The 27,698-nt window shown below is 45.3% G+C and overlaps 1 protein-coding gene across 1 annotated transcript in view; it reads left to right on the plus strand.

Annotated features, from left to right (window-relative positions):
- MYBBP1A (MYB binding protein 1a) overlaps window positions 1-27,698 on the plus strand; it is a 73,035-nt gene that overhangs the window by 18,162 nt on the left and 27,175 nt on the right. Inside the window, exons 15-23 of the mRNA XM_030536825.1 lie at window positions 1,876-2,027; window positions 2,939-3,031; window positions 3,797-3,943; window positions 4,703-4,867; window positions 7,178-7,335; window positions 8,565-8,699; window positions 10,195-10,315; window positions 11,187-11,318; window positions 13,113-13,181. Of these exons, the coding sequence (XP_030392685.1) occupies window positions 1,876-2,027; window positions 2,939-3,031; window positions 3,797-3,943; window positions 4,703-4,867; window positions 7,178-7,335; window positions 8,565-8,699; window positions 10,195-10,315; window positions 11,187-11,318; window positions 13,113-13,181 (1,172 nt within the window). The remainder of the gene's footprint in view (window positions 1-1,875; window positions 2,028-2,938; window positions 3,032-3,796; window positions 3,944-4,702; window positions 4,868-7,177; window positions 7,336-8,564; window positions 8,700-10,194; window positions 10,316-11,186; window positions 11,319-13,112; window positions 13,182-27,698) is intronic.

The raw sequence follows: 27,698 nt of genomic DNA on the forward strand, positions 1-27,698 counted from the left end.
ATTGGGAGCAGAGGGCTAAATTCCATGCTTATTAGTGTGAAGGCCAAGGTATCAATTCAGAACTGTTTGCTCCCCATAGCACCCTGGATGCCCAATGGCGTTAGTGGGATGTTTGCACGGAGGGGTGAGCATGACCTATGTAGATTAGCCAACTGCTCAGTTATAAGTGGGCCAGTGCTTTTTTGAATGTTCATCACCTGGTGAGAGAATCTGCTCCCCTTTGGGCCACTGCTGCCAGAGTTGCCTGTCATTTCTCTTTCTTCCCCATCCTCCTCTCTGTTTCTCTCTTCCCCTTCAAGCCTTCCCATCTTTGTGAGTCTTCTTTGTTCATCCCTGTGGCAACCCTCAATTCCCCTGCCAGACAGTGTCACTTCCACTCCCTGTCCCCATCATCCACGGAAACAATCAGCCGTTAATGGTTAATGTCAGAGGTGGGCATATCTGGGACCATCCTGCTTGGCGGTTTGAGCTCCCTGCCGGGGAGGCTAGCCCTCATCCCCTCCCGTGCTGTCCCCCCCTTCCCCGCAGCCTCAGCTTGTAGCGCTCTGGGCAGCGGGGCTGCAAGCTCCTGCCGGGTGGTGTGGCTGGCTCCGGCCGGGCAGCGCGGCTGCCAGACATGCTGCTCTGAGCGGCATGGTAAGGAGAGCAGGGGGCTTGGATAAGGGGCAGGGAGTTCCAGGGCGGCAGTCAGGGGACAGGGAGTGGGAGGGTTGGGTAGGCGTGGGAGTCCCAGGGGACCTGTCAGGGGTTGGGGCAGTAAGAGGACAAGGAGCAGGAGGGGTTGGATAGGGGTTGGGGTCCTGGGGGGGGCAGTTAGGGGCAGGGGTTCACGGGTGTGGGTGGTCAGGGGACAAGGAGTAGGAGGGTTTGGATGGGTCGGGGGTTCTGAGGGGAATGAGAAGTGGGGGGGGGGGCGGGCGGATAGGGGGTGGGGGCCAGGCTGTTTGGGGAGGCACAGCGTTCCCTGCCCAGCCCTCCATACAGTTTTGGAACCCCAATGTTGGCCTCAGGCCACAAAGTTTGCCCACCCCTGGATTAATGTTGTCATTCGTGGTATGAGTGTTGGCATTTAAAGTTGATCCTTCAATCAGATTAATAGAAACGAGGGGAGTTTGTACCTTCAAGTGATTGGTTTCAGGCTGTCTGTCGATTCAGGCATAGTTACCCTTGGTTCATTTTTGGAAGGTTTTCTTTCCAGTTATAAGGCAAGGATTTTTGTTTTTTTAAATGAAAGCTGAGATTCTGGAGACTGAATATTCCAGGCAGGCTGGATCCGTCCTGCCTGCTCTGTATGTGACACCCCTGACCTAGTGGGTGGGGCACTAGCCTGTGACTCAGCAGACCTGGGTTCAATTCAGAACTCCTCCGTAGACAGCCTGTGTGGCCTTGGGCACAATGCACTTGAACTACCCTGTGCCTGCATTCCCCATCTGTAAAGAGGGGCTATCGCTTCCGGGACTCCGTGGGGATGGGGACAAATCCATTAATGGTTGTGAGGCACTTGAATACTAAGGCAAGGGAGAGCCTTTAAGTACCTAGATATAGGCCTGTGGAGCAAACCAGATGGCAGGACTGGCCAGGCCTGTTGCCTGGTGGAATGCTCGTTTGCTTAGGCCATGTTCTAAAGAAGATTTTAGGTCTGTCATCTTTACAGTGACAGTAATCTGTTCTATACAAATGCGTTACCTAGCAACATGCTATATTATTCCCAGTCCAAGTCACGGCAGGAAAACCTGTGTTCTTCCCCCATTTGGCTAGCACTGTTATTTTTTTGCCTGATGCAGATGTCTGCAGCCCTTTCCTCGAAGCACCTTGAGAGCCTGGTGCCCAAGTTCTAATTTCTCCTCTGCTGATGCCTTTCTGTTTCCTGCACAGATGACGAAGAGCCAGAATGGGTAGAGGTGATTGTGGAAATTCTTCTATCCCTCCTCTCCCAGCCCAGCCTACTCATGCGCCGGGTCTGCAAGAGTGTGTTTGGACGCATATGTCCTTACATGTCAAAGAAAAGTCTTCACCTGGTCCTGAATGTAAGTGAGGGATCTGGGGTGGGAGCTGGATTGATTGATATTTTGGATTGTTTTACAAGTAAAGTGAAGTTTTGGTTAAATTAAGACAGTAAGGGGACATCCTATGGCTCAGAGGGTTGTGGTAAAGGAGATAGCTCCTTCACCTTCTAGGCTGCATCCTGCTATCTAGCTGCCTGTGTCATTCTAGGTCCAGCAGTATGTGTCCAGTTTCTAGGTCACGAGTTAAAGGAGAGGCCTCCATGAGAGTGCATGCTATGAAATGGGAATGTCCTCAAATATGTACTTCTAAGTCTTAAAAGAATCTTACGAGAGGATTTGTGTAGGGCCACCTGTTCTTGAACCAGCAAACCTGGGAATAGCTTATATTTGGTCATTTTTTTCCTTCATCTTTAGTTTAGGAAATTATTGTGTCACTTTATACATCATTGTGCTTATATGTTTTAGCATGATTGTAATTTTAAAAAAAGCAGCAGCAGCTAAAAGTAGCTGAAATTAAAGATATGAATGAATAGGATCACATCACTACCTAGTGTTGCATCTTATAAGAGAATAATCTCTCGATTGCAAAAAAAAGCCAACAACTAGAAAGTACTTCCTGTGAGAAATATAATGTGTATTAGGAGTTAAAATAGATGTTTGTTCATTTTACCACCCTCTTCCTCTGATATTTTTCTTTCCCTGCTTATTTGTTAGCTGTAGAAGTATTGTATGGCTTTTTTCAAATTTTCTGCTATGGGTTTCCATAAATAGCAGGTACAAAAGTATTGATGCAAGCTAGAAAGCTATGTTTTTTTTTAGCCTGTTATAACTTTAACTTGGTCATTGTTCAGCTAATTCAGTTTGCTGAAAACAGCTGTACATTCTGTATAAAAAAAAAAAAAGTAAAACTTTTTTGGAAAACTGTTCCACAGGTTCTTGATCCAGAGCAAGATCAGGATGAGGAAAGTGCTGTTGTTGTGATGGAAGAAACAGACAAAAAGAAGAAAACCTTGCTGGAAGATATGGTAACTCCTTTGTTTAAAGAAATAATCTTCCATCCCTGACCATTGAAAACAGTGTTACTGCAGATCTGTGTCTTTAGAAGTTGGTTGCATTTCTCTTTTAATAAAATGACTACTCCTCTGCTAAGGGATATTTTTCTGATGCAGTCTGAACATGGCTTGTTGAAAGTGCCTAAATGTTAGTTTCTTTGTGCTGAAGGAAAATACTGTTGGAAATACAGCTTGAAAAAGTGTATGATTTCCAGCGGACAGGTCTCCGCATCAGGCAGGCCACCATGATGATCACCTCCTGTTGGAAGTTAAGCAGAAAGGCCACAGGCTGAATAGTTGTGTCGCAGGATTATCTGGATCCTGGAGCTCAGAGTTTAGGAACTGCAAAGCTTGAAGTGGTATTGGCCAAATCCAAGTTCATTAGGCATGAAAATAACTCTCCAAAGCAGGTTCCCTAACAAGGCCCCTTCCTGCAATGCCTGCAGTTGTTTTTCTCCAAAGCCAGTCCCAGTCTGACTTCTCTTTGGTAATTCTCTTATTTTATATCATGGAGAGGTTTCCTGGTCCGTCCTGCTCTTTCTGCTACAGTGATACCACTTTCATTCAGACCGGATGTCCTTTCTGCCAGCAGCACTCTTTCCCCATCCCATTTGAGGCACACAGGCAGGGCAGGACAGCACTGAGAGAGCATGCATTGCCATTGCTTATTCTTTGTCTCACCAGTCTTAAATTCACACGCTGCTTAATTGGTGGGATGGACTCTTTTCTTCTTCACAGAATGAGGAGGAAAGTGCAGACTCTTCTGATGATGACAGCTCTGAGGAAGATGGAAAGGAAGACAGTGAAGATGAGAATAATAATGAAGGCGTAGATGAAAATTTTCGAAATCAGCTGATGAATGTCCTGCAGGCGGGGAATGCATTGGTAGGTATTGACAAACCTGCAAGATGATTGATGCTTCAGAGAGCATAGAGGAAGGCTTGGAATATTCTGTGGTACAGTATAACTAAGGTCGTGATGCACTGTAATCCACTTTCCTTCTGGGTAGCAAGAATCCTGATCCAGCTATCCTTTATATGCATTTGAAACCCGTGGCTGGTGTTTTCACAGTAGTCTAAGGGAGTTAGGCAATTAACTCCTATTGAAAGTTAATGGGACTTGGTTACCGAGCCCCATTCAGGCACCTCCGTAAATCTCAACCTGTAGCTGCAATTCCACATGCATCCACGTCAGAAGCAGTCCAGGTTGGGCCTATATTGTGTAAATGTTTCTGCCTCTTGCCCCTCGCTGGGTTGGATGGCTGGAAAGTGCCCAATTACCTGTCCAGTCAGGTATGCAGTAACCTGGCCGTCACGGACATGCATGCAAGATGTAGGCAGGTGGTTGCCCTTTTAGGCATCTCTGCGGCCTTCTCACAACCCTTTGCATGGTAGGCTTCCACTGGGCTAATCTTTGCCGGGCAAAAGCTTCTAAGGCTCAAGTCGGTTTCCACATGTGGGGAAGTCTGTCCGACACTAGCCAAATCCATCCTGTCCCTCTTGAGGCTTAATGGCTGGAACTCTCCTTTGCTCTGAAGTGTTTGCACCCCAATGAACTACAGTCCCAAGAGGCTGAGGAAAGGGGGATTGAATTTTAAAATAAGTAAAATGACTTTTTTGGTTTTGTTTTGTTTTGTTTTTAAAGGGAGGAGACAAGAGCGATGAGGATGTGGATGATGAGACCATGCTGGCCCTTGATGAGAATGTTTCGGCCCTCTTTGCTGAACAGCAAAAGCAGATCCAGGCAAAGAAGGACGAGAAAGAAAAAATGCGGAAGGAGAAAATCTTACGGAGGGATTTTAAGATTAAGGTAGGAGGCAAATGTCCTATTGAATGGCCCATGTCTATCTTTGTAGCATGTCATTAGACAGCTGGATGTATTTTATTGCATTGAATAAGCTGCTGAAGAAACCAAAATATGTCTTTACATTGTAGGCTTCGTTTGACAGGGACTGTGTTTTGTTCTTGTTTTTGTACAACTCCTAGCATATTGGGGTTCTAGAGCATGAATAGGTCTCCAAAGACCTACTACAGTATATATTATAATAAAGAAGCAAAGCTTTTCAAAAGAAAACAGTGATTTTTGGGTGTCTTAGCTGTTGTATGTTCAACTGGGGACACCTTAACGGGGCCTGATTTTTCAGATGGTGAGTACTTGGCGCTTTTTGATTTTATGTCTCAGGTTGAGCACTGAGAAATGGAGGCACCCAAAATCCCTCCTGGGAACTCTTGGCTGTATGTTTTTCCCTGGGTTATTAGGTATAAGAATGGTGAGTCTTGGACTCAGCAGTGAAAACAGTTTCCTTAGATGTGAACGTAGTATTAATTTGTGACAGGTTTCAGAGTGTTAGTCTGTAGCAGCAAAAACAACGAGGAGTCCTTGTGGCACCTTAGAGACTAACACATTTATTTGGGCATGAGTTTTCATAGGCTAGAAACCACTTCATCTGATGTTAAATAAGGTGTCACAAGGACTCCTCGTTGTGTTAGTTTGTGACCACTAAGTGGCAGTAGAACCTGTAGAATGGATTTGCCATTTGTCAAGCTGCTTCATCCAGTAAAAGGATTCTTGAGTAGTAATTTATAAATAGGGCCCTATCAAATTCTCGGCCATGAAAAACATGTCATGGACCATGAAATCTGGTCTACCCCTGTGAATTGTGGTCTTTGACCTTTTAACCATTACTACACAGATTTCACGGGGGAGACTAGTGTTTCTCAAATTGGGAGTCCTGACCTAAAAGGGAGTTGCAGGGGGGTCGCAAGGTTATTTTGGGGAGGGATCGTGGTATTACCACCCTTACTTCTGCTCTGCCTTCAGAATTGGGTGGCCAGAGAACAGTAGCTGTTGGCACCCTTATTTCTGTGCCATACCATGCCATCCTTATTTCTGTGCTGCTGCCTGCAGATCTGGATGGCCAGAGAGTGGCCGCTGCTGACTGAGGGCCCAGCCTTGCAGGCTCCAGCACTGAAAAAAGGGTGGTCATACCATACCATGCCCTCCTTACTTCTGCACTGCTGCTGGCAGTGGCTCTGCCTTCAGAGCTGTGAACCTGGCCAGCAGCTGCTGTTCTCCTGCTGCCCAGCTCTGAAGGCAGCGCTGCAGCAGTGCGGAAGTAAGGGTAGCAGTAGTGCAACCTCCCCTACAATAGCTTTGTGACCTCCCTTCCACAACTCCTTTTTGGGTCAGGACCTCTACAATTACCACACCGTGGAATTTCAGATTTAAATAGCTGACATTGTGAAATTTCTGGGTTTTAAAATCTTATGGCTGTGAAATTGACCAAAATGGACCCTGAGTTTGGTAGGGCTCTACTTATAAATGTTGCCAAACTGATGGGGGAAAAAATAACTAAGGGGTGTCCAGGGTCACAGGAGCATCTGCTTTTTTATTTTAGTAACACCAGTGCACTGGTGTGAGATCATCATGCTGGTCTGGAAGTCAGTGGGCCTTTAGCTGGTGAAGTGTTTGTAGTTTCTTTGTCTTCAACTGAATTATGCCAGTTTACACCATCTGAGGATCTAGCCGGGAAGTGTAATTGACCCACCAACAGCACAGAAACTGACTATCCACAAAGCGCTGTCAAATGCATTAACTAAAGAGAATGGTTTTTCTCTCATCTCTTTCAGTTACAGCAGTGGTCCCCAACCTTTTTGGCTGGCGGCCGCCAGTCGAAGGACCACTGCGGCGGTGGAGCATCCGCCGAAATGCTGCTGAAATTCGGGGGCGACGCCTCTCAATGACGTCACTTGACGGCGACAAGGGTCGTCATCGAGAGGCGTCCCTGCCAAAAGCTGCTGCAGCATTTTGGCGGGTGCTGTCCCGGGGCAAGGACGTGGGTGCATTAAGATGACCCCGCAGGCGCCATTGCACCTGCGGGCGATGCATTGGGGACCCCTGAGTTACAGTAATTCTGGGTGTTAGTAGGAGTCTAATTTTCAGATGGAAGTGTAATTTTGTTTGTTTGTTTTAAGTTTTGTTTTATTCCTTACTACTTTCCCCAAGTTGACAGGTGACCCTTGAAAATGGACAAATTTGAAGGCGCTGTTTTTGGCACATCCTGATAGTCCATATTGCCTAGTCTACAGGGATTCTCATTTGAATGACCTATATTTCTAGGTACTGGACCTCATTGAGGTGTTCCTTGCAAAGCAGCCAGAGAACCCCCTTGTGTTTGATATTATTGACCCCCTTCTTCTGGTGATTGAGCGGAGCATGAGTTCAGACTCTGACAAGCAGGAGCAAGACTTCCTCCAGAAAACAGCTGATATCTTCACGTAAGCGTCTGCACTGAAGTGTCTTTCAAAATCCTTTAACTACCTGTCAGTATGTCTTTGGTTTCTGTAGTAGCTGCTTGGTGGTGCTGATTTGACTTCTAGCAGCTGGTTGTGATGAGTCTGCTGTGCATGTGGATTAGGTATAATTCTTTTTTCTGCTAATTGCATGTTATTAGAAGGGAAAGAATCCTGATGGTTTATAGCTTTCCTCCTCCATGCTCCTCCCACTGAAGTATTTCAAGTACAAAACACATTTGAAGAAGGTGAAATCCCTACATACCATGCTGCTGAAGTCAGTGGTAACCTTTCCATAGACCTCCATAGAATCAAATACTTTACGTGGAAACTCGCCCTCTTTTGTCCAGAGTGAAATCACCCAGCAACTTTGTCTGTTGCTAAATTGCTTTGTCAATTTCATGGCACTGTAAAAAACGATGTTTGTAACAGCCCCACCCTGCTAGATCTTGCCTGGTGAGCCCTGCAGATGGGGGACAGCACCAATTGAGTTATTCATGATCATGCAGCAAGGAATCTCACTCGGCTGCTGGAGATTATTTGGAGAAACATGCTGTCCTCCTACGCAAGGTGAGGAGACACATGGGGTTGACACATTCCTGATTTCTCTGCTAGTTGACATCATCCCAGACAGCTTTGGGAGGGGAGGGTGTTTTTGTTAATAGAGATTCTTCATGTGCAGAAGCAGAATTCTGCATGTGTGTGTGAGAGAGAGAAAGTGTGTGTGTGTTTGGGGTTGTTAAAGAGCACAAGGGAGACTGATAGGACAGGCTGGAGTTAGGCATTAAGTGCTGTGCATGGTACGTGGCACTCTCCTGTACCTCACACAACCCTGCTCTAGGCACCTTCAGTTCTGAGTCACTCTCTCACCTCCAGCTGCTGCTCTGCATGTGGTTCGATACTGACGAGGTTTGAGGCCACCAAATGCATTTCATGTGTGAGCCTGGATCTCTAGGTGAAAGGTGTAAACAGCTGCTCCGCAAACCCTGCCCTCCTTGAACTGAAGCACAAGAAGGATCAAACAGCTAACGAGTGCTGTACCCACTCCGCCACAGGGCTTCCTGTGGTTGCGGCACAGATCCCATGTCCAGCTGCGAGATGCATGCTGGTTAACTCCGAGCCCTAATGTCCAGGGTTAATGCCAGCGCGTCGCTCCGAACTCTCTCTTCTGAGCTGACAGCTCTGCATTCTTAATGCCTGCGTCCTCTTTTCAGGAATCGCTTATGTAGAGCCAAGCAGTACTGCAAGAGCGTGGGCAACCTGGTGGAGGATTTGCATGCCTTGTTGGAGAGCCTGGTGAAGAGAGCCAGCAAGCACACGGACTCTGTGTTGGCACTCTACTATTTCAGGTGGATAGCAGGGTTGGGAGAACTCTTCATTTAACACCATGCTAGGAGGGGGGCCTATTCACAGCTGCTGTAGTGGGTGCAGTTGCATTGACCTCAGTGGGGACCTTACACGAGGTTTGTCTTTGGTCCAGATGCCATAGGCAGTTTCACTAAGTGAGTGGGGAGGTGCCTCCATTCAGGCTGGCGAAACCAAAGATCTCGGTGGCTCACAGGCTGAGGAAATGGTGCTAATATTTCAAATCGGTAATTGAAGCGGGGAAGGGGGACAGCGGCAGTTTTGTCTTGTCCATTTTAGTTGGTTACAATGGTTACAACTAACCATTATAGCTGGCTAGTTATGGTAACACTGAAACCATGCCAGTAGACAGAGCTGGTGAGACCAAGTTGACTAGTAGGCCTGAGGGAAGTGTGAGCATTAGAAAATCCTGAGGAGGCTGTAGAGAAGTGGGGGGGGGGGGGGGGAGTGGCTGAGCTGGCAAGCTAGGGAGAGAGTCCTGCCAGTTTGAAGCATCGCTGACATGAGAAGCAAAATTTGTAGTGCTCCTCTTGCCTGAGATATATGGTACAGAAATGGTCCAACCCAACTGGTAGAAGGTGGAAAGACCCTCGCTGGCTTGGCTTCCGTAATAGGTGATGGAATTGGGTCTTGATTCCAGCTGATCGGGATGGGAACTCGTGTCACTGCAGGAATGGCTTCCCCTTGCACTGGCCGTTCTGCATACACCCTGGTAGCTTGTTTCCCCATTTGTGTTTCACAAGGGAAATGCAACCAGAGCTTTAAACAACTGAAAAACGTAAGCGGAAGGGTGCTAACCTCTACTTTACAGCGTCTGCTTCTCTCCCCCTTGGTGCAGGTGGGTTAGGAGCTCCCAGGATGCTGATGCAGCATATATTTATTTCTCCTGTTGTTATGCCAGAAAGCGTGGGTGACCTCAAGCTAGTCCCATCCCATCTCTGAGCCTTGGTTTCCCTCATCTCTGAATGGGGATGCCACTGCTTAGCACTCTAAACATGCCTAGTTAGGTTTGACTCAACTATAACATTGTGCATCCCTCTGCAGTCTGTTGGCTGTATCCCCCCATGCATGAGGCTGTCTGCTCTTTGGGGTAGGGACCGCTTTCCTACTGAATGTGTGTACGGTGCTTAGTCCGATAGGGCAGCTGTAGGCGCTACCACAATACAGTGAATAAGAGTGTGCAAGGCACTGGGCTATTCTTGGGTGGAAGGTGTAACAAGAGCAAAGGGGTGTTAGCTTGTGACGTAGCCGTCAGTAAAACAGAGACTGCATTAGAGAGAGGAGACCCTGCAGCCACCCTAGCATCCAGACCTCTTTGTTGTCCCTGCTACAGATCACTGAGAAGAGCTGCTTGCTCTGTTTGTCTGACCAGTGGCCTGCTTGTAAGTTCTGTGGGAGACCTGATTGCAGGGGCCTGGGCCTCGGCTTTTGGGCACTCCACTAAACACTGTCCACTTCTCGGTTTTGTTTCTGGGTCAGCGCCTCTTTGTACCTGTTCAAAGTGCTGAAAGGAAACGTGGCCAGAGAGACGGCAACTCCGCGTTCTCCCTCAAAAAAGAAACGCAAAAACAGTGAAGGGAGCAGTGCACAGACTGACCAGGTAAGAGGGCTGTCCGCCTCCCAAGGCAATGGCTCTACGGGGTTGGGATCCCCGGTGGGCTTTGTATTGTCAGTCTGCATTGTGTTATTGCCGTTGGTGGTCGTGGACGTGGTCCCCCAAAGTTCTGCCTCTTTGTTTCCTGAACTGCCATATCCTTGCTGACCCTCCTAGTCCGTCTTCTTCTTAACCACCTGTCCAGATGAGGTATCTCCTTCAGCCATCAAAGGGTGCGAATACGTTTTGGGTATTGGATAATAAACCAGACCCCGAGCTTACATATTAATGCTGCTCACCCCACTGTTCTCACGTATCTTTGCCCTGCTACCTCTTCCCGCTGACTCTGAGCCCTTTTCCAGGAGGGGTCAGGTGTAATCCAGCAAATTGGAGAATGGCCGAACTCACCTGTGTATGGAGGCAGTGTTGCCCAGTGGACTGGCAGTCAGGAAACCTGTGTGCTGTTTCTAGCTCTGCCACTGATCTGCTATGTGGCCTTGGGCAGAGGTCTTGAGCTGTTCTGAAAATCCCAGTGTCGATCCCTTTCTGTGCCTTAGTTTTCCCTACCTGGATGATGGGAATAAGGATAGTTACCTTTCATAAAGAACTTGGGGAGCTATAAATGAAAAGCACCAGGTAAGAGCTGAGTGGTCTTGATCCTGCATTCCTTGCACACTCAGAGCTCGTGTGAGTTTGGGGGAGTGAGGAAAATGCTGAGGGTGGGCCCTTGAGAAGGCATGTTGTTTGGGACAAATGTATAAGTTACCCAAGAAGGATAAGTTTTGGCAATCTCAACATGTGCTCCCTGGTGCTCTGGTGTAGATAGAATCGTTCCCATTGTTTCACAAACCTCATATTTTCTTGCTGCCCTTTCCAGCTTTCTGGCACAGGCATTCTGGACCTGAAGAGAGTGACCATGGTGTATCAGGAGGCATTGAGTGGATTCATGACTAGGCGGAAGAGTGCCCTCACGGGGTCTATGTTTCTTGATCTCTTCAACCGCTTCCCGGTAAGCATTGCTAGGAATCTGGTACCCTGGGTTCCAGGGTAAACCCTCGGAAAGCAATGGGTTTTATTTTCAGTTCATTGCAGGCTTCAAGAACAGCTGTAAGATTTACAAGAATGCAGCTTGCTATGTCTAAGAGGCAGAGGAATGAACTATTGTTACCCTCTAACATTAACACATCGTTGTACGGGGGGTACTGGCATAGAAATCTGAATTGAATTGAAAGGCCATACTTTTTTGGATGTCTTATGAGGCCCTAGACAGATGAAATCTGCTATTGTGTATTAGCTTGAGACATGTACTCAGGATGGCAGGGATGCATTAGACTTGCAATTCTAGTCCAGCTGCTTCTGGGCAATGGCTTTTTATCTGCACTCACAAGGTGTGTTGAGTGTCTGTATTTTCTCAGTCTCCTGTAAAGTAGACTCCAGTGGACATATTCCAACCTTGTTGGTGAAACAGTGTCATCACCCCCAAACCTTTGGGATTGGCAGTGGAAGAAACAGTTCTCTGAACCCCTTCCCTCCTCTTGACAGCTAGAGGACACGCCCCTCCTGGTACTTCAGATTCACAGAGGCTTTCGGGTGAAGGAGGCTCTGCTTTAGGGGGGCCCTTTCTCCAGACTCTTCAGCACTGTAAGCCCTCTCTGGGGATGAGGCTGACCTTGGTGTGTTGAACTCAGTAAGCAGTATTTATCCTGAACACATGTCTCTTCCTAAATAAAACCTCAGACCTGCATCTCTCCCAGGGCTGCTGTGGCAGTTTGTTTAGCTTCCTGGAGAGCAGTGGTGTTTGCAATAAGCTGTGATCATGGAGATCAAGGGGCATCTGAGCTGGGGCCATCAAGAAATGGAGGTGATGGTTTATATTACCAAAAAAAAAAAAAAAAAAAAGAGGCCAAACCAAAACCCACAAAATTCTGTGATGCTTCAGGTCCTTTGAGAGCGAGGGGAATAGCTACTGGACAGCTGTCTCCTGGCTGTTTAACTAATCAAAGAGGTGCTAAAATGTCAAACTGAGAGTGAGACATTTTCAGATTATTTACTTAATTCAGCTCTGGCAAGGGGGAACTTCTGGAAGGCTGGTTTCCTTGTGAGCCTGTGCCCTGCCCTACCCTAATTGACTAGTGAGAGATGGGAAAGGCAAATACAGTCTATTGGCCAGAGAGTCTCATGTGCTTACTCCCGGCTCTTCCATTGATCATGGGCAACTTGCTTAGGATCTGATTCTGCAACATGCCAAGTGCTCTTGGTTCCCATTGGAGGCACCGGGAGCTAAGGGCACGGAGTTGCTTTCAGGATCATCCCTTAAACCTCCCTGTCTGATTTTGTCCATTTAAAGGTGATGGTTTATTAGGGTGTTGGGATGTCTAGTGTCAGTTTAATCTGTTGCCAGGCCTGTCTATTCACTGAGTCACGGGTCTGAGTTCCCTCCTGAGTCTCTATGGTTTTTAATAACCACACAAAGAGTAAGGAAGGGGTTCATTATAGACAAGCCCTAACTCTGGGTATTCCCATGTGTCAGTGGGACAGTAGAGGTGCCTAAAATGTTGGCAGGATCTGGGCTTAAGCCCACAATGGTAGAGCATGAAATTGGGACCCTACTGAAGACAGGGGGAGTTTTGCCACAGACTTAACTAGAGCTAAGGCTTTGCCCAGAGTTGTTGTGAGTAAAGCTGGTTACCTTTCCAGTAACCGGGTGCTGAATCAACGTACAAAATTTAGGCCTTTTTAAAAACAAACAAACAAACTAGGCTTTGCAGCAGGGCACTAATGGCCAGGCCCTTCTTTGTTACAGGTCATGTGTAAGCCGTTAATAGACACCCTTGTCAAGTCCATCACAGCAGGAGCAAGGCAACATCAGCAGGTAAGAAGGAAAACAAGGAAGCAAAGCTGCATTAAGCAGCAATTTGGAGATGGCACTTGATCATGTTGGCTCAGCTGATGCTTTATGGGTGTATTGCTGCCTTTGGAGTTGCCCAGTTCTGCAGAGTGGGCTTCCCAAAGAGGGTTCTCTTGTGGCTGTTGCTTTCCCGTTATGAGTATATGAGGCAAATTCTGAGGTTTTATATTTTCCTGGTCACTCCTTGTGTTCTCTCAGCTAATGAGCTTTTTCCCTCCTGCTTTTTACTCATTAGTTCCATCAGGGTGCTTGACACCTCACAGGAGTGCTCACCTCACAGCGTTGAGCTGATATTGTTGTAGAAGATGCCTGATTTTCCTTGCCTTTGAATAACTGCTTTATGCTTTGTGGGTCAGAAGCTCTTTTTATTAACTCATCATATTAGGAAATATCTGCTTCCTAAAGTCAAGTGCCTGCAATCCCAAGGTTAGCCTCCTGCGCCCTCCAAGCAATGTCTTCTCCTCAGCGACCCAGTTCCAGCTATCCTCTGCTTCCCAGGCCACGTAGTTCTGTGTTTAGTTGGAAAGCTCCTGTACTATGGAACTGTTGTTGTTTTTTTTTCCAGGTTAATTGTGTGAGCCGGGCTTTGCTATATGTGTGGTGTCTTATTGATAAAACGTGACCGGGATGGCTGCCCATTGAGGCTGCTTCACGCCCACACGATCGAACCCTGTCTTTCAGGACTTTTATACCTGCAGCCATCACTGTGACATCCAAGTGCCTCCCCTGAAAACCCCTCTAGGCCAGTGGCATAATCTCATTAAATTCCCTTTCTTAGCTGTAAAGTGCATCTGGCTGATAAACCCACGGCCTGCAGTGACCTTACTCTGTTATCCTTTGATCATTAACAGCAATGGAATTAAGACGCGAAGGGCCTTCATCTATACTAAGGCTGCCTGAGGTTGCCAGTGTAAATGAAGTTTACTCACTCTGAGAGGCTCCTGTACGCTGCCAGAGCGACCTTGGTGTAAATGAGAACCAGACCCAAAGTGACTTTGGTGGATGAAAATGAGAATGGGTTCCGTTAATAAGCAAATTCATTAATTGAGGCACATTCTCGGTTCTGTCACCGAGAGACTGTGCAGCCTGCCTAGCAGAGGGCTTCGTTTGTGTTACTATCTCAGCTTCTTCCATGGGGAATAACAGCTCGTTCCTGTAGGGATTCCCATGGTAATGTGTGAGCTTCATTTCAAGAGAGTATTTAGCTGAATAGGCTCTGGGTGCATGGGAGGGGGAGAACATGGACTTGGCTACACTGTGCTGATAAAGAACAGGCAGAAAGCCTGGAAAAGTGTTTGGTTTTTTTTGGAGTCTGGAGCAGCAGTTAACTCACTGCAATCACCACCTGAATTACCCAGCCTGCATCCATCTCAGGACGTTTGGTTTCTTACAGTCAAAATTTCAGTCTGGGGTCTGTTGGGGGGGTAGGAGGTACCTTCTGTTAAATCTTCCTCTCCTGATACTAACTGACTTTATTTTGCCTAGGGATGAGACCCAAAGGGAACACCCTTACCCGTGGTGTAGGAAGTGTGCCAGAGATGGGGGGAGCTGAGTATAGGAGGGAGCATCTGCGTAGCACTTGGTACAGCTCTGAGCTGGCCTTGGGAAACTCATGAATTAGAACAGCTCCATGGCAGATCTCACTTATACACAGCGCTATTCTGCCCCAGAATCCAGGAGGTGAAAAAATGGAGTAAAGCCATCTTTGGGTCACCCTGAACTGTGCCTGGAAACATAGCATTTACTGGACTGGAACCGAGTGGAGGTCCATCTGATGGAGTATCTGATCTCCAATGTCAGATGTTATGATATATGTCCATGCTATGATAAATCTGGATATTCTTGATAGCAATATGAATGTCCTTGAATCTTGTCGAGTCCTTGGCCTCAACGACTTGAGTTTCACAGAATCTGACCCCTTATTGCTGTGAGGGGACCTTGTACTTTCTGCAGGGATATGTTCAGGCTCTGTGGGGCATGCAGAAGTGATTGGGTCTGCTGACAGGTGTGTCTCCTTAGCCTGTCAATTAACCCAGCAGGCTATCATTAGCTGAGCTGCTGCTAGGCAGAATGTCCCAGCCAGAGCCTGCAGGAAGGACTCCTGCCAAAGGAACAGGGTGAGTCAGACCTGGGTTTGAACTTTTGTGTTAACCTTTATGGTTACCTTATGGTGAAAGGAGCGTGAAGCCTGTTACCCTGGGTTAAGGGGGGGTCCTCTAGTGGATTTGTTCAGTTGAACCCCTAATGTGGGGAGACAACATGGCACAGTCCTGTACTTAGGATATTGAGTGTCAGGAGATGTGGGTTCTATTTCTGGCTTGGCCTCTGGCCTGCTGGATGCCCTGGGGCAAATCACTTCCCCTTTTTGCTCCTCTCTCACTGTTTATGTGGCTTGTCTGTTAAGATTGTAAGTTCTTGAAGGCGGGGACTTTCTCTGGGATGTGCTTGTCTGGTGACTAGCAGAATGGGGCCCTGCTTTTGCTGTGGGGCCTCTGATGCTATTTTCATAAAGGAGTTAAGAGCTACTAATAATGGGTAACATAAACATCTGTGTGTGGGGAGGGAGGTGAGAGAGGCAGACACGCACAGCAGGCTTTCTGTGTTTGTACAGGGCTTAGCACAAAGCAGCTCTGACCTGGTCAGCCTCTAGGCACTAGCACCATGTTTAAATAATAACAGTCCATTTGTAGACCCAGTATATGGCTGGGGTATGTATACCTTTACATAGCGTCTACAAAACCATTCCAGTTGTTGGAGAGGGATTGAGTTGGGAGACTGGGGCAGGCTCTTGAGCAATGCTGGATAGTTCTAATGCAGCAGGCTTTGTTTAGGAAACTCAACAATGCAGATTAATGATGGAAGGATCTTTTGAAGAGAAGAATATATGCCAGAATCAGTAAGAGGATGGCTCAGCCGTTCAGGGGCTGGTCTAGGGCTTTGCCTGGGTACAAGGCCCTGCTCTGCCACTCACTTCCTCTGAGACTTGGGCAAGTCACTTAATCTCTCTGTTCCCCATTGGTGAAGTGTGGATAATAGTATATCCTGCATAGAGGTATTGTGGGGATAAATACATCAGATTGTGAAGTGCTCATCGTCCCTACAGTAATGAGGGCCATACAAGTACCTAATAAGTACATTGTATTGACCCTTCTTATAATTATTACAGAACCAGGTCTCTCCTGGAGGAGGTTGTGGAAAATGAGGCCTGGTCTGCTTATAAAAACACATCAGTTGAGTGAAAAAGATGGTTTTTAAACTGATTCATTTAAAATGGTGCCACTTTGTGTGCAAGTCACTTTTCTCCCAGGGCTTCAGTTTCCCTGCCTGTGGTATGGAACTGATGATGCTCATCTCCTTTGTAAAGCACTTTGAGATCTATGGAAGTAGGTGGCATTAATTTGTCGGTGGGAGCTCTTAAATCAGTATAAACCTGGCTCAGGGGTTTAGCCTGTGTTGGTAAATTTGCAGACAAGTGAAACCAGTAAAGCCAGTTTTAAACTGGTAGAAATGTCAGGAGCATGTTTTGAAACCAATTCATGTTTAAACAAGTGCAACTTGTGTGAGTAGATAAGGCCTGAAATTCCATGAATGTTACTCCCATCAAAGAAAGGAATTGTACATCAGTCAGCCGAATTTGGATACCTGGCAGGAAACTGGAACAAATTATTAAACAATCAGTTAGTAAGCGCCTTGAAGATAACAAGGATATAAGGAATAGCCAGCATGGATTTGTCAAGAACAAATTATGCCAAATCAACCTATTATCCTTCTTTGTTAGGGTTTTTGGCCTAGTGGGTAGGGGGAAAGCAGTAGATGTGATGTATCTTAATTTTATTTAAGGCTTTTGACACAGTCCCCCATGACATTCTCATATTTCAGCTAGGGAAATCTGATCTAGATGAAATTACTGTAAGGTGTGAAATTTGTTGCCTTCTGGTACAGTGCTCCGAGACCCTCTGATGGAGTACGAAGCATTGACGTTTGTAGTTGGATATAGTAGTCGCATTCCGAATGCTGTTTTTCTTCTGAGCTAGCAGCAGAAGAACAGGGACTGATGCTCCAGACATGCCCATCTCCAGGCTAAAAATCTGCAAGCCTTTTGAAATGAATCCCCATCTGCTTGGTACTGCTTGGCATCTGCTCCCTCTACAATGTCTTTCAAAGCTTTATTTCCCTTCAAGGGCTTGCAGGGAGCGAGCTGTGCTTTTACATTATAAAATTCACAAAGGCTTAAAATCTTTAGACTCTTTTGTTAATTGCTACTCTTGCAGCACTTTCTACCATTGCCCCTGAAGCCATGCGTATAGTACATTTAGATCTCCACTGTAATGACCTCTATGAATATGGCCTATTGCATGTTTATTGGGGCATTAATTTACTGTGCTGCTGCTGCTAGCAGTAGGGACTTTTGAATAAAAATTGGTTAAACAAATTCTGGATTGCAAAGGATTATTCATTGAGCCTTTAGACTTGCTTGCATGTGTATGTATCTGTAAGGTTTTCTTACAAGTCAGAGCAATAATTACTGGAGCTGGTATGTTATAGGCCAGATCTTCCACAGGGCTCAGCTCATTGGATGCAGTTCAGGGTGCTGAGCACTTGAAAATACTGCCAGCTAACCTTGATCCTGCACCCACTGAAACTAATGACACAATTGGTGCATGATCAAGGTCATTGTTTATATGGAAACCATCTGCATGCAGTGAAGGCCTTGACAACTGTCCTTACCCTTAGCGGAATGTAACCGTACTATTTCAGGTTCCTTTTTACACGTGTGCACACACAAAGGTAGTACAAGCAGAAGTGGCAGTGAGCAGGATGCTCTTTGATCACACACATTAGCTTAGAAAAATAATACGTCTTATGCCGCCAACGAAACTGCTTGTGTCAGACCTTTGAACTAACCTGCCGCTAATGAATTGCATCGAACTTCTGGTGCATATGGGTCTGTTGGCAGTTCTGATGTTTGCAATTAGTTAAGCAGAACGTGTGTGGCATGTTAACAAGCATGGGAGGCATGCTGTTGTCTCTGCTGTTCTGTTGACTATATGGGACATTGGCTTCTAGTGCTGTCAGCCAGACAGTTCCCATGAGCACTAAACTCCTTCTTTTAAATTCTATTTTGAAATATATGTGCATGGGTTTATTTCCCTTCTACTTCCCTAATGCAATTTGATCTTATTGCTGCAATTGTTTCCTCGGGGAACTTGACCTTCAAATTACTTCCTTGTGCTTTGTTTCACTGCATGCAGAATTGTTTTTCAATGAACTCCTGATTGTTTTTGCTTGTTGGGCTGCTGGAGTATGAACAGGGGATTGAGGTGTGTATTTCATTCTAGAGATGGTTGCACAACTCAGCTACATACTAAAGCTCTCCTGACCCTCAGGTGAGAAATGGCTTCCTGCTTTATTTTAGCAACGTCAATACATGGTGTGAGTAGCTGAAGTAACACTGCGATGAGTAACTGCCCGTGGCCTTGGATGCATCCCTCTGAAGCTATTAATGTGGTGTTTGTTAAAGCCCCTTAAGCATCATTGTGGAAAGGGCTGAAAAACAGAAAAGTCTGATTCTTCTTTATAAGATGGGATCACTTGGAGGTTGTGGCAGCGATCAAGGCTCTGTTGTGCTATAGGCAATGTACGTGTACATGAGACTGCCTGTGACAAAGAGCTTGCTATCCAGATAGGACAAAGAGAGAGTGGAAGACAAGAAGTGCTGTTTATCCCCTTTTTACTGATGAGAGAACTGAGAGAGTAAGTGATTTGCTCAAGATAAAATAGCGAGTCTGTGGCAGAGCTGGGAATGAAACCCGGATCTTCTGAGTTTCAGTCCAGTGCTTTGACAATGAGCCCAAGCTCTCTTTGGAAGTAGTTATATGCTTATACTGGTGCTCATTTGCTGTCATTACTGTAGGGGCTTGTGTATACAGGAATACAAACAAACTGACTAAATCTGTGAAGAATGCACATCAGTGAAAGCCCATTTGGGACCCCCTACTGCATCCCACGGAGGGCTCTCATTCCGTCAAGGAGGATTAAACTACAGTGAACTGAAGGCCACCTTATTTCTGAATGAAAACATCCATGCATGGGTTTAATGTGCTTTAACTTAACGTTTGGTAACTTCCCCGGTGAAGTTAATCATTGTAGCACCCTGTGTTAACCAGCCTTGGGTCTGTTGCCATCATCCAAGCAGAGCTCTTGATCTGGATTAGACGGTTGATGCATTCCATTGAGACAGTAGCAAAATGTGCTTGGTGTTCGGATGATTTTGGTGAGGGGTAATAGTCATTTAGGTGTGTCCAAACAGAGCACTGAGCCTTTCACGAGGGTTTAAGTAATTTCCCTGCCATTTTCCAAAGAGAAACTAAGTAGAAAGTGTTTGACTGTCTCGAAAGATGTCCATGCACGTACTCTGAATCTCCTGGTGTGAGGCAATGTCTTTAGTGAAGACTTCTCTTTTAAAGGCTGATCCAGTCATTTTAAACTTTAATGAACCTTCCAGTGTGGAAAGGCTTTGGGCTACTGGACAGAGTGACCAGACAGCAAATGTGAAAAATCAGGACTGGGGTGGGAGGTAATAGGAGCCTATATAAGAAAAAGACCCGAAAATTGAGACTGTCCTTATGAAATCGGGACATCTGGTCACCCTACTACTGTTATGATGGCTCTGGGCTGGCGGTGGGGAAAAGAACCTCTTGCTCATAGCTTGAATCTTCTCAGACGGGTTTTGATGGTGGTTCAGTGGCATGTGTGACATTAGTTTCTAGTCTCAGTCTGTTTCCTAATGAAGAAGAGTTCATCCTGCAAAACCATCCATTACCATGGATAAGAATAAGTCCTCTTATCAAGTGTCTCAGTGGAAAGCCACAAGATTCCCAATCTCAAGACCTTTTTCCAAGGCTGGGCTAATGGAATAATGTGTGTTCCATGGCCTGTTTGTCTGGCAAATATTCATCATTGTGTGTGTTGTACAGTTTGTGCTGTGTGTTTGTTTAAACACAGTAATCTGGAGCTTTTGTGTTCACCTCACAATGTACCAGGTGAGGTGCAAAGGTGACTCACCTGCTTTTTCTCTGTGGAGATTAAGGATGCAGGGGTGGGCCAGGGAAATAGAATAATATTTTACTTGTCCAGCACAAGTGTCTTGTCCTTGGGTGATTTGGCTAGAATTCCGCAAGGCCTTCAAGTAAGTGCATAGCTGACATGAAACAAAAAAACATCAAATCACTTTCCTTGGAGCATTGAGGCTTCAGTTGGCATGGAGATGGAACTCAAAATATTACCTTTTGTCAATATATATTCATCACTGTTTCAAAATCCATTTTCTAAAGCAGCCCATGATGGGAAACACTTTAAAATATATTTAATTCAGAATATACTGTAGGCAAGTCACTGATTATTCTTGGTGTCTCCGGAGCCTCTTTAAGAGTTCTAATGTATGTAGATAAACTTTGCAGAATCCAAGTAATTCTGTGCCAATGCTGCCTTTGCCATGAGAGTGAAAAATGATCTCTAAATCTTGCCAGAAGTGGTCTTGGCTGGGTGACAGTAATGTATTTGAACAGTTTGTTTTATATGAATTTTTTAAGTTGAAAAACAATTTAATTTTAACACAGTAAGTACAGCTAAAGAGCCGCACAGCATCAAAAGCTGGCACCTCCCTGGGTAAGCATATATTTCTGTCCATGCTTGCGATCAACAAATGAATTATTACACTAATGCACCTTACTTTGAATGCGTTTTCATAGATGTTTTTCCAACGGGTGGTAGGAAGAATTTGTTACGGAATAGTTTGCATAAGCTACTATTGGTAATGAAGCAAGTGTGAAACCTGCCCAGATTAGTACCATTGCCGTTTGTACTCCACCTCCTTTCCTTTTGAAATGTGATTTGAGAAGGGAGGGAGGGTGGGAGATGATATTTTCCAGATCTCAATAATTTAAACCAGCCTCCTCTCTCTTTTCTCTGCATTGTTCCAGGCAGGGTACTTGCTGTGTATTTCCCTGGGGGAAGAGTTCTTTCACAGAGCTTCCACTAGGGGGCAGGCTTGACACCATGTCCTGCAGAGACAGTGGACTGTATAGAAGCCTCAGTTAACTAGGGGAAGTGGTATGGTTCTTTATGCAATGCAGTATTGCAGCAGGTGTAGCCTGCAGACCTCTGTTTATTTTTAATCACGGCAGACGATTTTTTAAGAGCAGAGGTATCTGTAAAAGTCAGGGGTGTCTGCACTGAAACCTGATTGCAGTTTTCTGATTTTTTTTCTTTTTCTTTCTCCTCTTTTGCTTACAGAAGAGTGGTCTAGGCCAGTTGGGTGGAAGTGAAGGAAAAGCTGAATTTAGGCGTTAATCCCACAGTGCTGAGCCACTCTGATCCTGATCCAGCAAAGCACATAAGCGTGTGCTTAAGTTTAAGCATGGGAGTAGCCCCTTTGGCTTCAGCTGGAATATTCATGTGTTGAAAGATTTTGCTGATCGGGGCCAGAGTGCTGTGCTCCTGGCAGGATCAAGCCTTTAATTCCTAGATCTTTGAGCTGTACTGTGGATGTAGATCCATCTCAGCCTTCCATTTCTGCAGTGGAATTGTGAATTTGACACCCTGTTGTTTGCCTCAGGAAAACGCAAGGAAACCCATTTTTTCCTCCCATGCTGCTGCTGCTGGGTCTATACGTAACCTCTGATGTTATTTGGAAACGTGTCTTGTGCCATTTTTAAATGCAACCTTCTGGCCTGAGTTGCTTTATAAGTCACTTTTTATTTTCACCTATTCAACTCGGCTGATATAAAATTAAAAAAGTACTATATTAACCCCATTCAGGAGAGTGTGAAACCTTTAAATAAGCAGGGGTTCCAGAGGAGCTAATGCACAAGTTTCCATTGTAGTACATAGCTGTGTTTGTTACCAACTAGGGTGTGTAAATGGGGTTGTGCTACATCTCAGCCAGAAGTGTGGCTTATTTTGTGCACTCAAACTCTCTTGGGAATGCCATACACACCTGTGTGCGCCTCCTCTGAAAGATCAACTCACACCTGTTTTCCCCTCGGTGGTGTTGGTAATTTTTTTTCTGGTTGCCGTGTGATGGCTCTGGAGTAGCCTGTTTCAAATGTTGATCAGAATCTGTTTTCCAGTGGACAGATATCTGCATTGCACACATAGAAACCCACAACAACTGGCACTAGCCTGTCTCAGCAGAGATGTGAAGACAGATAGACTTGGGGGCTTGAAGCAGTCTTGAGGTGGGCCCCCCACATCAGGCTTCTGAGGCAACTTGATAGTTTCTTGATGGCCATGTGGAGAAGCTTGCACTGCTGCTGCTGTCTGTGCATAAAACAGGTGAGATTAGGTTATTGCTCCAGCTCTTTTGCTCCAGCACCTTTGACAGATACTAGACACATGCCATCTCTCTGGTCCAGATTTTCAATAAGAGCTTGACTGCCATTCAGACACCTACATAAATGGACAGATTTTGGGGTGCTGAGCTCTGTTTGAAAATATGGCCCTGCCTGTGTGTCATTACTTATTTGTTGTTGTAGCTGTGTTGGCCCCAGGACATTAGAGAGACAAGGTGAGTGAGGTCATATCTTTTATTGGATCAACTTCTGTTGGTGAGAGAGACCAGCTTTTGAGCTGCGCAGTCTGCATGAAGCCCTCATAAAGAAGAGCTTTGTGTCACTTAAAAACTTGGCTTGCTCACCAACCCAAATTGATCCAATAAAAATATATGACTTCACTGATCTTGTCTCTGTCATTTTTATATTGCCGTAGCATTTAGGAGCCCTAGTCGTGAACCAACACCACATTGTGTTAGATGCTGTACAAAAACAGAACAAAAGGATTATCTCTGCCCCAGTTCTCTCCTTTTGTTTTGGTTTTTTAGTGGATGTAAAATACTTACTCTGCTAGGTTCTTCATATTTGATTGCAAGATGATGGGTTTCTCTAGCAAATTCGCAGGGATAGAGGAAGGGTATTTTTTTTTCTTTTTTGTTACTCCATCAGAGTGGAGGCTCTGTGAAGGAAAGAGGAACCGCACACTGGTGTGCCAGAATGCATTTCACAGTGTTACGGGTTACAACTGATAACCAGAACTTTCATCAGCTTTCCTGGCTGGAGTCATTCACTGGGCTTGTAGTAGCCCAACCTGTCTCCAGTGGACTAGTTTGCAGTGAGTTACAAGCCTGAGTGATTTCTTAATCTACTGAATTCTATTTGCCATCTAAGGTTTTTAAAGAGCCATGCTTTCTGCTCCTCCTGTTAAGCAAAGCCCTTTGGTCTAGTCAGTGGAAGGGTAGATGGCTTTGTGGAACAAGTGGGATAAATTTGTTTGATTACAAGGCTATTGTAACATATTTAATAATTAAGAGTGGAGAAAATGGGGGGGGGACTCTTATGTCTGCTTATTTTGATGCAGTGGGTGACAGACTGGCTGGATCATCTGGATTTAAGTAGCATAGATGGTACAGAACGTTTTATTGGTTTTTAGGGTCAAATCCTGTTCCATTCAAGTCACTGGTGACTTTGTCTTTGCCTTGAATGGGACCAGCATCAGACTCTAGAAGAGAGATCACTGCTTTGCTCTCAGATTTGTATGTGGCTACTGTTCTGTTTGCTGCTTTCCTTTCACGTACTGCAAAGCCAAAAATGGCAGGGAGAGCGTATGTGCAGTGTTGACTCTTTTCTTGGAGTTTGATGGGTGAAGGAAGTTTAGATTCTTACAACCTGCGACGAGAGATTGTTGTATAGCCTTGACTACCCCATCCTAAACAGGGCCTGGAATGCGTTGCTGATGGCCACCAGTGAAGGAAGGATGGAGGCTGTAATACAGACAGAACTGCCAGGTACAGCAAATCCTGTCTGTGCTCTGGTTGCTGTGGTGGGTGCAGCTGAAAAATTATGGCTCTCCTATTTTGCCAGTGAAGATGCAATTAGGGCCCAGTCTTGCAACTTGTGAGAGTAGTTACTGACCCCACTTACAGAAGCCATCCTCTTGACATCTGTAATAACAATAATGCCGAGCTGTTACAGAATGCTTCTATCCGCAGACCCGAAGTGCCTTACGGAGTGTCGTTATGCCGGTATTAGAGATGGGGAAACCGAGGCACAGAACACTGATGTGACTTGCCCAAGATACCCCACCAGGCCAGTGCCAGAGACCCCCATTCTCCCATGTTCTAATCCAGTGCTCTATCCACTATGCAACACTATCTCCTGTGTAGCGTTCCTTCCAGTACTAAGGATTGTGAGACTGTCTTAATTGATGAAACTACATTATTTGGCCCTATATGTGCTCCAGTGCTTTTGTTTCCCAGACAGCAGCTTTACTGGTCTGATTTTTTTTTTAATAGTTTGAATATTAAACTTCAAAACTGATAATTGAGTGAACCCAAATTTTAATTTTTCATTATTTGGCTGGTAAGAGTTCTTGAGAGAGATGAAAAGCTCTGTCCATCAATTGCAAAGTCACGATTCTCGTTGAGTGAATTGGGGAATACAACTGAAAGAGAGAGAATGCATGGGCAAAATGATAATTAGGACTCTTCCCCCTCCCCCCCCGCTTTTGCATTTATATTGGTCTTAAATCTCTGATGATTTGGCACTAGCAAGGTCTACTTAACTAGGTTGCTTAATACAGTAGTCTCATTATGCATCACCTTTAAATAAACACTGGCACATGCCTCTTTGAATTATGGAAAGGCAGCATTTTGGACCAGGGGGAGCCATCCTGTTCAGGAATTGTCTGGAAGAGAATTTATTGCAGGACAGAGGCTTTCTTAGGCATGCAGATGACTTTGGGCACATGAGCTGTTCTATGGCGTTTGATGGGATTACTCGGATGTGTAAAGTTACTCATGTGCCTCAGTGTTAGCAGGATCAGGACCTTTGTTTCTCAGGAAGAAGAAAAGACGGCGTAAGGAGGGAGGTGATTGCTAACTCTTTATTATGAGGCTTATGATATTTGAGCTTTTTTTCCTAAAGCCCCAGCTACTGCAGTATTCCATGAGGATCTCTGCCTGCATTTAAAATCAAAAGGTTCTAGGGCTCATAGCTGGGGAGAAATCACGAGATTTTTTTTGTTTTTTAAAATCTCATTTTTGGAGGCTGACTCATGGTTTTTGAACACTTGAGCTGTGGGCAAAGGTGAAAGCACCCAATTCGACCCTTGGCCGGGTGGCCCAGTTGCGGATATACAGCACAGCGTATATTTACAGTTCCAGCGCTCTTCGTTACCAGCTCAGTCCTGGGTGAGATGCTGTAACTAGAGTGAGAAACTGTATATCTGCATGTGCAAGTTCTGGTCCCAGCTCTGCCACTAGTTCATCATATGACCCTGTGCAAGTCACTTAACCTTTCTGGCATCAGTATATTCTCTCTCACTCCCTTAAATTTTAGGATAATAAGATACTGACTTCTGGTGAGGTGAATATTAAGACTGATTGGCCCTTCTGCTTTGGTCAGTATTTACCTCAAGGGAAAATAAATCTTTATGTTCAAAACAAGAAGTCAATATATGGATTGTAACATGTATTCTGATTAACTTCATCGGACATTTCAGATTGGAGGAGGGCAAGGGGATCAGTGTGGATTTTCTTTTCATAAGTAATTTTATCAATAGCATCTGCCTAGCAGTCTATGATGAGAGAGAAGCAAAAAAAATGAGAAACTTCCTGAAATATTTGAATTTTGCAGGGCCTGGTGCCTGATATGTTCTTTGTGCTGAATTACTAAATAGCCAATATACTCTGAAAAGTGCCAGGGTGGGGGAAGGCATCTACTGTATTAGGCATATCTGCTGACTTTTAAAAAAACAGAAATGGTAAAATATTATTTCTGTTAGTGAACTCCTGTTAGCTCAGAAGTGACAGCTCAGCTACAGGAGAGGCAGCTGGATTCTGTTCCATTGTGTGTGCATGGTGGTTTACTGAGTTCTGATCAGCTACACCTGTGCCAATGGGGCCACACAGATGTAACTGAGAAGCTGATCAGCAGAACCCCTACCCATGGGGGTGTTGTGTAAGATGGAAAGAGCTCAGCTTGACTCCCGGGGAGTTGCAGGGCTGGCCATTGAGGGGAGGAGGTGGGGGTAAACATACTTTTAATTGTGAACTGAATATTTTTCATCTGCAATTGATGAAAGAGATTGACCGTGGGACTCCACAATGCCCTTTCTAGCCTGGTTTGCAGTTGAATGGCCCTTGAAGTCATTGGAGGGCAATGTTACACACTGTGAGTGGCAGAGAGATAGTGCTGCATGTACCATGCCCACCTTGGTGAAATAATTACATTTTTTGGAGGCACCTAATTTAGACAGTGCTTTGGGGTCCAGTTTGGGCTCTGGTGCCTGGGAACAAACAAAGCACCTTGCTCTCCTGGGTTCAGCAGAGCATTAATGTTCTATAAATAGGAGATTTGTTTTTAATGGCATTTAATTCTATTTTTAATGTAATTTTGTGTAAGCTTGTAGTGAAGCGCTGCTCAAAGGCACCAAGTTAGGTCTGATACTGCAGACCTGAGACTATGCAGCAAACACATCAAGAGCTTAAGTACTTGCTAATGCCTCATAGCAAACTTTCAAAGACATTTGTGCTAATTATTATTATCCATATCTATAAGGCACCTATTACTGCATATTGTGTTCTGTGTTTCTTCTCCCGTTGTTGATGTTGTGTTGTGTTTTTATTGGGAGATAACGATCATAGCTGTACCACGGCAGTACAGACTGTAGCTGTCATGATGTTTAAAGTAATAGCTGTACTCAGAGCTTCCTACTTTCCTGATTCCCTTTCGTTGTTTTGTAGCTGTGGACCCTCTCAAACTGATTACTCAGGCAGTGCAGGGATCTCTCGTTGGCAAAAAGACCATTCTTTGCCTGGGTTTGTCAGAGCCAAAGTCGCTTTGCCTTTGGAAGCCAGCCTGTCTGTGAGGACAGGAATTCCTGTTTCTATGGAGATTTAAACATTAAATTGAGACTTCATAGTGCATCCAGATGTTTGTACCTTTCTGTATGGGAGCAGCACTCAAAAAATCCCCTCTCTAGCAGGGAGCGAATGGAGTTGCTCTGATGAATGTGAGGGGCCCAGGTCATCAATTACTCTGGAAGCTAAACTTTAATTTAAACAGAATATCTTCTGGTCTTTGTGGTTGTGAAGAAAACCTCCTGAGTGTAAATGGATGCAGTGTGGTCTGCCTGTGTCTGCAGACAGACTGCTGCAGTGCCTCAGTAGCTGCTCAGAGCTTTGCTAGGGGCTGGTGTGTAACTACAAAAGTTAAGGATGATTTTTTTTTTCCTGATGGGGCTTACGTTATCATTACTATAGTGTGGACACTGTAGTCGCAGTTAAAGGTGCCTTATATTTGTATCGCTTATTCACCCACCAAAGCTCATGCTCCAATATGTCTGTTAGTCTATAACGTGCCACAGGACTCATTTGCTGCTTTTAGAAAGATCCTTATCTCTTTCAGCAGCTTTTGGGAGATGACG

Source organism: Gopherus evgoodei, chromosome 17 (genome assembly GCF_007399415.2).
Source record: "Gopherus evgoodei ecotype Sinaloan lineage chromosome 17, rGopEvg1_v1.p, whole genome shotgun sequence".
In the NCBI taxonomy this organism is placed as follows: domain Eukaryota; kingdom Metazoa; phylum Chordata; order Testudines; family Testudinidae; genus Gopherus; species Gopherus evgoodei.